The 12,248-nt window shown below is 33.3% G+C and overlaps 1 protein-coding gene across 1 annotated transcript; it reads right to left on the bottom strand.

Moving 5' to 3' along the window:
* Positions 1 to 1,738: 1,738 nt before the first annotated feature.
* LOC108995787 (probable LRR receptor-like serine/threonine-protein kinase At3g47570) lies at positions 1,739 to 6,553 on the bottom strand. The gene is made up of 6 exons (XM_035689066.1): positions 6,275 to 6,553; positions 5,699 to 5,767; positions 5,525 to 5,596; positions 5,353 to 5,424; positions 2,543 to 4,540; positions 1,739 to 2,346 (listed from the first exon to the last, which is right to left on the bottom strand). The coding sequence occupies exons 1-6, from the start codon at positions 6,528 to 6,530 to the stop codon at positions 1,994 to 1,996; spliced, it is 2,820 nt and encodes a 939-aa protein (XP_035544959.1). The 5' UTR covers positions 6,531 to 6,553; the 3' UTR covers positions 1,739 to 1,993.
* Between the last annotated feature and the right edge of the window lie 5,695 nt (positions 6,554 to 12,248).

The following is a 12,248-nucleotide window of genomic DNA, read 5'->3' on the forward strand; positions in this document are numbered from 1 at the left end:
TTCTACCTAGTGGGTTCGTAACACCTTGCTAGCAGCAGCGGAGTGGAGGTCTCGGTTTGACCTTCCTTGATGAGGAGGATGGGAGGCGGCAACTCTAGTCTAAAGGTTGAAGGTGAATACTATGTGCATGAGACTGAGGGCTAACAGCAGGTGTATATATAGAGGATTGGATAATCAAAAGAAAACCCTAGATGAGGGAGTGTTATGTATGCAGTGAGTAAATGGAAGTGAACGTGTAGAACGTGGAGTCTAAAATTATTTTTGCGAGCTAGGCTCTTTAACCTGAAAATATTTGGCCCACGCGTTGATCTTGTATGGGGTTAATGCATGGCCTTTTGCCTAAGTTTTTGGGCCTCGACTCAACCTAGAAAAAAATTACCCTTGTCCCATAAATTGTTTTAGTGAAGATCCACTTGGTCCATTAAAAGATTTTAAACCTATCCAAAAATTATAATCCACCAAAAATATTTTAGGCCCATACTCTCTTCCAAAAAATTTTACTCAAAATTACAAATGGGCTTTTCATACCTATAAACCCAAAAATCTTGTAAAGCGGGCTTGGCTGGGCCCGGGTGTTACAATACCAGGAGTGTAAGATCTACAAAGAAATTCATTTATCTGGTTTAATGTGATACATCATATCTATTTTATAATACAAAATATTTTATAATATAACGTATTATATAAACTATTTCAGTTTATAAATTTTTATATTTTTTATAAGATTTTTTTATAAATCAAGCATTTTTCATAATCAACAAACTCAGTAACAAAAAAAATGATTGAAACTAGTTTACCAAAGACTATAAATGTATAAGAGTGGCATTGGGAAAAATCCCTCGTTAATAAGACTATGCTTAGAGCTAGTTTGGGAACACATGTATTCTCAAATATTTTCATATATTTCCTCTCAAACATCACTCAAACACAAAACACTTTTCAATTTCAAATTTTTAACTTTTTCATCTAATTATTACCTAATAATTACAATTTTCACAAACTTCTACATAAAATACAAAAACAAATACTGCTTTTTCAGATTTCAAAACAATAATAATATTAAAAAACTATATTCAAGTAATATTTTTGTTCAATTTTTTCTCTCTTTTGTCAAAACTCAATAAAACATCTTAACTCAAACTATTTTGTTATTATTCATAAACAATTTTACTACTATTTATAGATATTTTGAAATATTATATGTGTCCAAACTAGGCCTAACTGTCGACTTTATTTATGTTTTAGATGAGTATGACTTTTTATCCAATTTGATCCAAAATATCGCATCTATTGCCCATCAACTATTGCCAGGAACATAATTTACATTATTGTAATAGAAATGTTCATTTGCTAGTTGGCTTTTCGTTTGCAACAAACTAGCTAGCTAGAAACTTGATGAAGCTTATTAATGAGAGGTCGACATTTCAGGTTGGTGATAATGAAGCCGAAATTATGTTTACAGTAGCTTCATTGTGCAAAAATGTATCTCCATCACTTAGGCCGGCCATGTACGTATGAGGTTAATTTATGTTTAAACTAGCTTTTTGGAAGGATAAATGTATCTCTAATCTTGACTTTTAAGTAGTGGAATATGTGAGTATTGTTCTAGTTTTACCACATGACATATTCAACCGTTAATGATGATGATTTCAAGCGAACAACTATGATGGAGAAGTTTTTGGAACAACCTCACTATATCTGCGATTTGCCGACGAGGTAATATTGATTCCTTTGTGTATTCTGATCTAATTTTTCTAGCACCTAGACATACAATAAATAGATGACACGATACATTCATAACAGTAATTTACATAAAAAGTTGTAGTTTGGGGACAAAATGACAACTTAGATAGTTCCACGATAATATGGCAAAATAACTAATAGTTTAGGGTGTAAATTGTAATCTTCTCTAAAAACAATGAAGCATAACGGCTAAATCCCAAACATAAGAGGCACAAACATGAGGGAGTTGTAAGCAAACTTGACACTCAACTTAGCTCCTTCTACTATCTAGTACAAACTTTAATTTGACCTTATTGAGTGTCGTTGAAACATGTTTTATGTCAATTCTTTGCAAAGGTGACTCTGCACAACAATCCAAAGCCAATCTCATAACTGAAGATATGCAGTCCACCATGGCAGCATGTTTTTTTTCATTTCTCAACAAATTGGCATCAGTAATATTGAGTATTGAAGTGAGCAGTGATTCATCTACCCAATGTTTTAAGGTCATTTCTCCAATAAACATGTCATCCGTAGGCTTCTTTCTTGTGAAAGTTTCCATTAGTAGAATGCCATAACTATACACATCGCCTCTTGTAGAAACAACTCCTTCTAGTCCATACTCTGTCGATAACATTCTAACTCATCATATATACTTTCTTATTTTATAATAGTAAACAAACAAATATGAAAAAAACAACTTGTAGATCAAACTCAATATATATATATATTTTGCTCTGAACTCAAAAGATATTTAATTGCATGTGAATGAGTCGAAGGATGAACATGCAATTTGAAACGGAAAAGTTTGGAAATTTACCTGGTGCCATGTACCCAAAAGTGGCAAGAGTCATGGTATGCATCATAGAGTCCTGATCATCTAAGAGTTTGGCCATGCCAAAATCGGCAACATGTGCAACCATTTCTTCATCTAATAAGACATTGCTAGGCTTCAGATCACAATGAATAATTGTTGTTGAATAACCATGATGAAGGTATTCTAATGCTGATGCGATATCAATCATGATATTTAGCCTTTGTAAGATATTCAGATAGTGATCTTGAGAGTGCAACCATTTCTCTAAGTTTCCATTATGCATGTATTCCAATACAAGGGCTTTGAAGTCAATATTGCTACAAATGGTGATGATTTTGACAAGATTTCGATGACGAATATTTCTTAGCACTTCACACTCTGCATCAAAACTTTTGAATGCCCCTCTCACTTGCAAGTTCATAATTTTGATTGCAATATTCATCCCATCTGAAAGTGTTCCTTGGTATACTGACCCAAAACTTCCTTCACCAAGTAAATTATTAGAGTTGAATCCATTCGTTGCTTGTACAAGTTGTTGGTGAGAAATTCTTCTCCATGTAACTAGAGGGTACATGCCTGCTTGAGCAGGAGATTTTGGATTCCTCTTTTTCCATCTTTTCCATAAAAATGCAAGGGTCAGTGCAAGCATTATAAACCCAATTGCTGGCAATACATACCTTAGCATATGTGGCCATGTTGTCTTCTTTTTGCCAGGATCACCTTCTTCACATGGGGGAACTTTCAATCGAGCTGCACCACAAAGTGCATTGTTTGACATAAATGATGCAGCTGAGAAGTTTAGAAATGGTCCTCTTGTGGGAATTTCTCCTTGTAGTTTATTGAATGAGAGATTTAGATCTTTGAGGTAATGTAGTCCTTCTAAGGACTTGGGAATCTCTCCAGATAAATTGTTATTGGAAAGATCCAAGAACTCCAAGCTTACCAATTCCCCAAAAGATATAGGAATTGAGCCTTCTAGTCGATTTATTGCCAAAGAGAGATTAGTCAAATCTTTGAGAGCACCAATTGTTTTGGGGATATCACCTGATAATTGATTTCTTGACAAATTCAATATCCTCAAGACCTTCATTTTCTCAATCTCAAATGAAAGAGAGCCACTTAAAGAATTGGATGAGAAGTCAACCTCCAAGAGATGTGTAAGCCTCCACAAGCTCAATGGAATCACAGAAGTTAATTGATTGTAGCCTAAGTAGAGAGCTCTTAGCGAAGTCATATTACTTATGCATCTAGGAATGTGTCCAGATAGATCATTACCATCTAAAAATAATTCAAACAAGCTCCTTAGATAACATAGTTCTGGTGGGATGGTTCCTTTTAGTCTATTATCATCAAGGCCCAAACCTTGAAGCATGCGCAAACTTCCTATTGTGGTTGGAACAAGTCCTCTCAGTTTGTTGCTGGATAAGGTCAACGTAGTCAAACCACTTAAATTCCCGATCTCTATTGGAATGCTACCCTTAAGTTTGCAATCATATAGGTAAAGTGTTTGAAGAGAAAGAGAGAGGTTTCCAATGGACTTGGGAAGGAAGCCGTTCAAGTGATTTTTGCTCAAAAGTAAATCAACGAGATTTATACAACTAGACAAATCGGAGAAAATACTCAATTCTGGAGATTCAACTGTCAAATCATTGAATTCTAGGTTGAGCGTCTTGAGGAATATTAAATTTCCAAGCGTTTTTGGAATTAAGCCCGAGAATGAGTTCCAAGATAATTCTACGATTTCGAGCTTTGAAGCATTAGAGATAGAGTTGGGAATTGTTCCGTTCAATTTATTTATCCCAAGAAAAAGTTGTTGAAGATTTGGAAGGAAGAGACCCATATTTGATGGAAGATGGCCTGATAGGTTATTTGACGTCATTGCAATCCATCTTATTGTTGAGATATTGAAGATCCCAAATGGAATTGTGCCAAAAAATCCATTGATTTCAATATTCAAAACCTCTAGATTTTGTAGATTACCAATTTGATTTGGTATTAAACCTGTCACAATATGAATAGTCATTGGTATTTTCTATTCAAGATGATAAAGAAGATATAATGAAGCTACCTAGAATACTCATTAGCAGTAAGAAAATAACCATGACCTCAAAAATATCATGCATGGGGCAGACACATTACAGGTTGAATTCAGGCTCCTCTCCCAATTCAAATTATATCATGTAGGTGTCACAATTAGTTAATGAATTTTTCTAGGTCCTCTTGCGATTTTGTTACTAGACTTGTTGAAATATTCTAGTTTCAATATATTTTGAACAAATTTAAGTATTTTGTACTTCAAATTGAAATTAATTGTTCAATCAGAGATGATCATAGAACGTGTATACTAAGACTGCATTTGGTTTTAAAACTCAGCTGATCTCAATTAAACTTAGTCTAATTTTAAGCTGAATCTAACATCTAAGCATTCAACTCTCAAATTATTAAACTAATCTCAACTCAAAACCTTCTTACACATGGGACCCACAACTTTTTTTAAATTTAAAACATTTTTATATATTGGATCCACAACCTTTTTCAATTTTCCATAAAAAGTATTAAATTCATCTTAATATTCAAACACATTTTAAACTTAGTTTATATGAGCCCCACATAACTCCTTTCACTACTCAACTCATTACTATTTATAGAGAACTCAACTCAACATCCAAATGCAACCTAAATCAGTAATGTTATCGATGTAACTGATCATAAGACTATATAAGTAAACCTTAAAAGTACGATTAGAAAACATGTCTACTAAATCAATAGCCTTATCTATGTAAATTGATTCAAATAAGACTACGAATATATACCTTCAAATTTGTTGCTGGAAAGGTATAGCTCTGTAAGCATAGTTAAATTCCCTATTTCTGGGGGTAGTCTTCCTGTAAATTTATTAGTCGATAAATATAGAATTTGCTACTGTTTGTATTTGAACAAAATGGATAAGTACTATATTAGAGGTTGAAAGCAGACTAAACATACCTTCAAAGTTGTTTTCATCAAGGTATAGCACTGTAAGCATAGTTAAATTCCCTATTTCTGGGGATAGTTTTCCTGTAAATTTATTAGTCAATAAATATAAAATATACTACTGTTTGTATTTGAACAAAAAGGATAACTATTATATATTGGAGGCTGATAGCCGACTAAACATACCTTCAAAGTTGTTGTCATCAAGGTATAGCTCTGTAAGCATAGTTAAATTTCCTATTTTTGGGAGTTCACCTGAGAATTGATTATGAGAAATAGAAAGATACTGTAGATTGGGAAGATGGTCAAACATATATGTAGGTAGTCCACCATATAGCATATTCTCGCCGAGTTCAATGATTTGTAGTAAAGATATGTTGAAGAAAATGGAGGATATCGGTCCTAAAAGCTTGTTCACTCCAAGATAAATTTCTTGCAAGGAAGATATCTTGAAGATAGATGAAGGTATGGAGCCCGAAAGCAGATTGAATCCAACAGAAATAACTTGCAATGAAGATATGTTAGACAGAGATGGTGGAATAGTACCTATGAAATTGTTATTGTTAAGATACAATTTTCTAAGTTTAGTTAGTGATCCCAACAATGATGGAATTGCTCCATCGAATTCATTGTATCCAAAGTCAAAGAATTTCAACCGAGTAAGATGAGACAACTCCATTGGGATTGAGCCATGAAAACTATTGTTTTGGATGCTTAGGCTCACAAGAAATGAAAGGTTACCGATATGCGGAGGAATAGTACCTGTAAGGCCCATGAAAGAAAGGTTTAAGACCCTGACTCGGTAATGTCTAGAACCACAAATGACACCTACCCAATTGCAAACAGAAGTATTAGTAGACCAATTTTTTGTCAAATGATTTTGGGAATCAAAAGAAATATGAGCTTTCAAGGTAAGAAGAGCAGATTGATCCGTGGTAATGTTGGGAGTTGCTGCCAAGGCAACGCTAAACCCGCACACAAAATAAAGCATGATCGGGAAACTTGTTGGGGCAGCCATGTGAAGTGTACGTCGGTTTAGGCACTCAAATTGAGGAATGACAAGTAAGACTGATGTTTAAAAAGATTGCAGCTAGAGAGGGAGGGAGGGAGGGAGGGAGAGGGTGGTTTGCACGTTATTGTCATCATTGACTTGTGTGGTAAAATTAACGTGGAAAGACCACCAATTCGTGCTGTGCTTTAGAAAAATTATGCAGATATCAACGTCAATCATTCACATTTTAGAAACGCTACAAAGTACAAATTGCTCCTCACGTTTCTAAATAGATTGGAAAAAAAAAGAAAAAGAAAAAAGGAGCTTCGATATTGGGCAAACGGTTCGATCTCCAACTCAGAGACATTACATTTCAACTTTGACCTGCTTTAATATATATAATAAATTATTAAATTACTAATTAATGCCTCAATTAATAATCAAAATCTTTAAAATTTGGTATAACTTACGTCATATCGTGTGTCATTTTTATGGATTTTAACGAACAAATTTGAACTCAGAATGAAAATTTCAAAACTTTAGTAGTTATGGATATCATTATCAGTTTTAGTCTCGTTTGTTTTCGTAGATAAGATGAGATAATATTAAAGTTAAAAATTAAATAAAACATTATATTAGAATATATTTTTTAATATTATTTTTCTTTTAAAATTTGAAAAAGTTGTAATGATTAGATGAGATGAGTTGTGAGCAATTGTGAAAACAAATGATGAATCAAATTAGCATACTGAATATTAAAAAAAAACCATCAAATTAGCTATTAAATGCAATTTCGTTGAGGAATCAAAGAAAAAATAAATAAATAATAACAATAATAAAAAGAAAGAAAGAGAAAAAGGTAAAAAACTAGACATAATTTTGCATAATCTAATATAACAACATATAGAAGAATATTGTCAACAAAGAAAATCACTCAAAAAGAAAAAAAACAAATCTTATAAACATGGCTTGATATATGTTATATTGTATCTGCCTTATAATGAAGAGAAATGTATATATATGTTCCATTCAACGTCAATTGTGATAATATTGTTCATATCTTGGAAGGAAATCTGAAAAACATTTTTCCAAAATCGAATCAGGCTTGTACTCTACAACCAAGCGTCTAAAATCAAGACTGCAGAAAGTTAATGATATGGCATTAGATGATTTGAGACTATTTATTATATTTTATTTATAAATTTATTATCTAATGCCACATCATGACTGGATGATGAGAATTTAGATGATGAATATATTTTTTTCTTTTATATATGAGTGGCTCTACAGCCACACATGGGGATCCTAATCGATTGGCGTCCCGACAATGCATTTTTTTTTTTATTTCATGTACTTTTTAATACTTTTAAATATATTTTAAAAAAATTTACAACATCATTATAAAACATTTCCTTAATCATTATAAAAAAAAAACCATTGTCGGGATCCCATGTGTGGCTTTAGCATTTATGTTTATATATTTAAGATGTCATCATTTTTTTAACTTAAAAAAAGTGATAAAAGACTGATAAAAAAAAAAGAAAAAATATTTTATATTTGAATGATATTTCAAAAATAATGAAATTATGAAAATCTTTGAGAAGTTTTAAGAATTTTGGTGGTGTCCAAATATGGCATTAATTTTTTAAATTTTTTTATTTAATGGTTAATGAAGTATTTTTTTTAAGATTTATATATATATTTTTTTATTTTTAAAAATAAAAAAGATGTTTAATTTAAAAAATAGTTGAATATTTTAAAACATGTCTATAAAAAGGAATCCTACTCTAGTCACCATGATTTGTGTCTCGTCTTAAAACTATTTTATATCATCTCATTATTCAAACGAAACTAAAAGTTGTGGTTAATTTATTATTAAAATAACTACATTTTCTAGCCCCTTAATTAAATAATGATAAGGTTGTTGATCACATGCCAATGAAAGTTATGTGACAACCTGCTTGAATAATATACAAGGCATTAATTTTATGATATCCATTTTGTCAAATTCACGGTCAATGCAAAAGACATGCCCATTAAATAAAAGTTGTGGTTGATTTTGAGTAGAATATCTACATTTTTTAACCCCTTAAATGGTGCACGGCAGCCTTAAAAAGTCTTGCTAGTTGAAAACTGCATGTTTCACATGCATGATGTTGACCCCCTATTAGGGAAATAATTTATTGGCCGTCGGCCTTCGGCTTGAATATATCCACTTCGGGTAGTATACGCACTCAAAAGAGTCTATAATTTAAGATGACTGTTATAATTATAAAGAAATTATATAAAAATAATTTTATAAATTAACTTAATTTTTAAGTGATCTATTAGATCTTTTTTATTATTTTTAAAAATTATTTTATAATTTATTAATTATAAAATTATTTTTATAACATTTATTTGTATTTAAAGTATTTATTATAGTTTAATTGTAGACTTTTCAGCTTCAAAAGTTACGATGTTTCGTAGGGACGGATGGATCCTCAAAGACTCAGATTTTCTGTCATTATCATTAGTGGCTGCCTTATTACAAACTTCATGACACAAATTAGTGCGCTTTGTATTCTTCGTCCTATCGCATCCTGTCATGTGACAGCTAGCTAGAGTAATATACAAGGCATGCATTAACTTTATCATATTCATTTTATCAAATTCATCGAACTAGACTACTTACTCCAATAATGCATTTTTAGACCCTCTAATCAATGCAAAGGACATGATGCCCATTAATTAGTCGTGGTTGATTTTTCATTGGAATGTCTACATTTTCTAGCCCCTTAAATGGTGCACGGCAACCTTAATGTCGAGCTAGCTCGGTCTTTATCGTTAGTTGAAAACTGCACGTTTCCACATGTTGGTGACACTGCTCTTGGGCAAAGAACCTATTGACCGTTGGTTTGAGCTATCAACTTCGTGAAGTGATGGCGATGGATCTTCAAGGACTCGGATTTTCTGCCATTCCCATTGTTAGTGAGTGACAGTTTTCAAACATCATCTCACAAATTACTGAGCTTGCAATTCTTCGACCGGTCCCATTAAATGAGTACCATTTGGATTTTTCTTATAACCATGAGATCAATTTCGTAGTGTCGTAGTTTGCTGGAAGTCCTTTTAGAGAGACAGCTCGAGCTGTAATCAAGTTAAATTGAGTTGGTTTATCAATTTCATATATTCATAAATTATCTTTTTAATGAATTTGAATTTATTGTTCATAAATTGTTTAGTTGATTTATTATTTGTTAGATGAAATAAATATCATTATTGAAATTATATATATATTATTAACGAGTTACATTATTTAAATTAATTGGTCAGGTAAATTATGTATAAAAATCTTGTAGTCGTAATAATTAGGGGTGAAAACCAACCCCTTCGGTTCGGTTTTTGGGCAAAACCGACGCCGACCTACTGGTAATTTGCGGGGGAGAAAACCAGCCGAAATCGATCGACAGGTAGGGCTGAGCACCGACCGATTCGGAGTCGGAGGGCCCAGACTCCGACTCCGACTTTGTCGGAGCTCGAATCCGACCTCCGACTCCGACTCCGACTTTGTCGGAGCTCGAATCCGACCTCCGACTCCGACTCCGACTCCGCGATGTATATTATCTGATCTGACTCCGACTCCGACTTGTCGGAGCGGAGTCGGATTACCAAGAGGAGCTGCGGCCTGCGTGAGAGGAGGGGCTCTGCGAGAACGCCGCGCGAGGGAGAAGCTACGTGAGAGGAGGGTTGCGCCTCGCCGACTGCGCATTGCGCGAGAGAGGGGTTTCGCGAGAGAGGGGCTCTGCCGCTGCGAGAGGGTTGCGCGAAGGACGGGCTTCGCGAGAGGGAGGAGTTGTGCGAGAGAACTGCGCCGGCTGCGGCGCTGCGCGAGAGAGAGGGCGACTGGCGAGAGAGGGCTGCGGCGCTGCGCGAGAGAGAGGGCGCGAGGGATGGGCTTCGCGAGAGGGAGGAGTTGTGCGAGAGAGGGAGTCAGGGACCAGAGGGTTGTGAAAGACTATGAGAGCTGCGCCGGCTGCGGCGCTGTGCGAGAGAAAGGGCGACTGGCGTCAAGCGAGAGAGGGATGCGGCGCTGCGTGAGAGAGAGGGCACAGGTTTGAACTTGAAGAAGGGCTAAGCTGGGCTGCACTGCAGACCTAAATGAGAAATTGAGAATGACTAAATTAAATTCAATACCCCACTCCCAGGTATCCAACGGCGCCGTTTTTGCTATAACGAATAGTTACTATAGTAATATACTAATATACATTATATACTAATTAATATCAATCTATTTTATATTATATATATATATATATGAAGATTCATAAAAAAATATATGATATATATTATTATATATGAATATTAAAAAAAAGACACCGACACTGTATACGAAATATTATTAATACACTAATATACTTTATATATATATTAATATATATAAATATATGTAATACACTAATAGTATTAGTATATTAGTATTAGTATTAATATTAGTTATACTAGTAGTGATATTAGTTATACTAATAGTTATATTAGTATTAGTATTAGTTATTATTATACTATATATTATACTAATAGTGATATTAATACTATATAATATATATAGTTATAGTTAAAGTCATTTAGTATAACTATATTAGTATAAGTTATAGTGATTTAGTATAGTTATGATACTACAAGTTATAACTATAGTCTATATTAGTATTAGAATTAGTTGTAGTGATTAGAATAACTATATATTAGTATTTGCTATAATGATTTTAATTTAGTATAACTATATAATAGTATTAGTATATTAGTATTATACTGACTATATTACTGATTGTATTAATATACTTAATGTCTAATACTAGTATATCACTATAGTTAATAACTTAATAGTATCATATAGTAATATAGTATTAGTAATTGATACTACAGTAATTTATATAGTCATTTATATATAGGCTTAAAGTGGTTTACTAATTTATATATAGTAATTAATACTATTAGACTATTAGTAATTTATATGAATAATACTTTAGTTATTATACATTAGTATTATATGTTATTATAAATTTATAGATTAGTGTTTATACATTAGTATTACAATATTACATGTCGATGTTATTATTCATCTTAGTGTTTATAGTATATTATATATACATTAGTTATTAGTATTATATGCTATTATATTTATACATTAGTAATTTAGTGTTACATGGTAGTAATATTGTAAATTTGTAATAGTATGATATTTACATATAGTCATATACTAAACTATTATTAGTCAATTTAGTCTATATATTATAGTATAAATATATTATTTAACTAGTATATTATTGAGTTTAACTAACTATATAAGATATAGTTGTATAAAATTTAAATAATTAATATATAGAAAAACACATATTTTATAAAATATGTATAAAATCGGAGACGGGAGGCGGAGGCGGAGTCGGAGGGAGACGTCGGAGGCGGAGGATCGGAGTCGGATCGGAGCGGAGTCGGAGTCGGATCATCAATGGATCCGACTCCGACTCCGACTGTCAAGAAGAAAAAACCTCCGACTCCGCTCCGACAAGTCGGAGCCGGAGCGGAGTCGGAGCGGAGTCGGATTCGGAGTCGGATTGTCGGATTTTTGCTCAGCCCTAGTAGCATCTGTGCCTTTTGCTCAGTGGCAGCAGCCCTGGCTTGGTCTAGGCTCAAAGACGAAGCCCGGTCTCTGACATCCCCACCAGAAGAGGAGGGGCGGCAACTACAAGCTACCAGGAAAAGTTCGGG

This window comes from Juglans regia, chromosome 4, assembly GCF_001411555.2.
Source record: "Juglans regia cultivar Chandler chromosome 4, Walnut 2.0, whole genome shotgun sequence".
Lineage (NCBI taxonomy): Eukaryota > Viridiplantae > Streptophyta > Magnoliopsida > Fagales > Juglandaceae > Juglans > Juglans regia.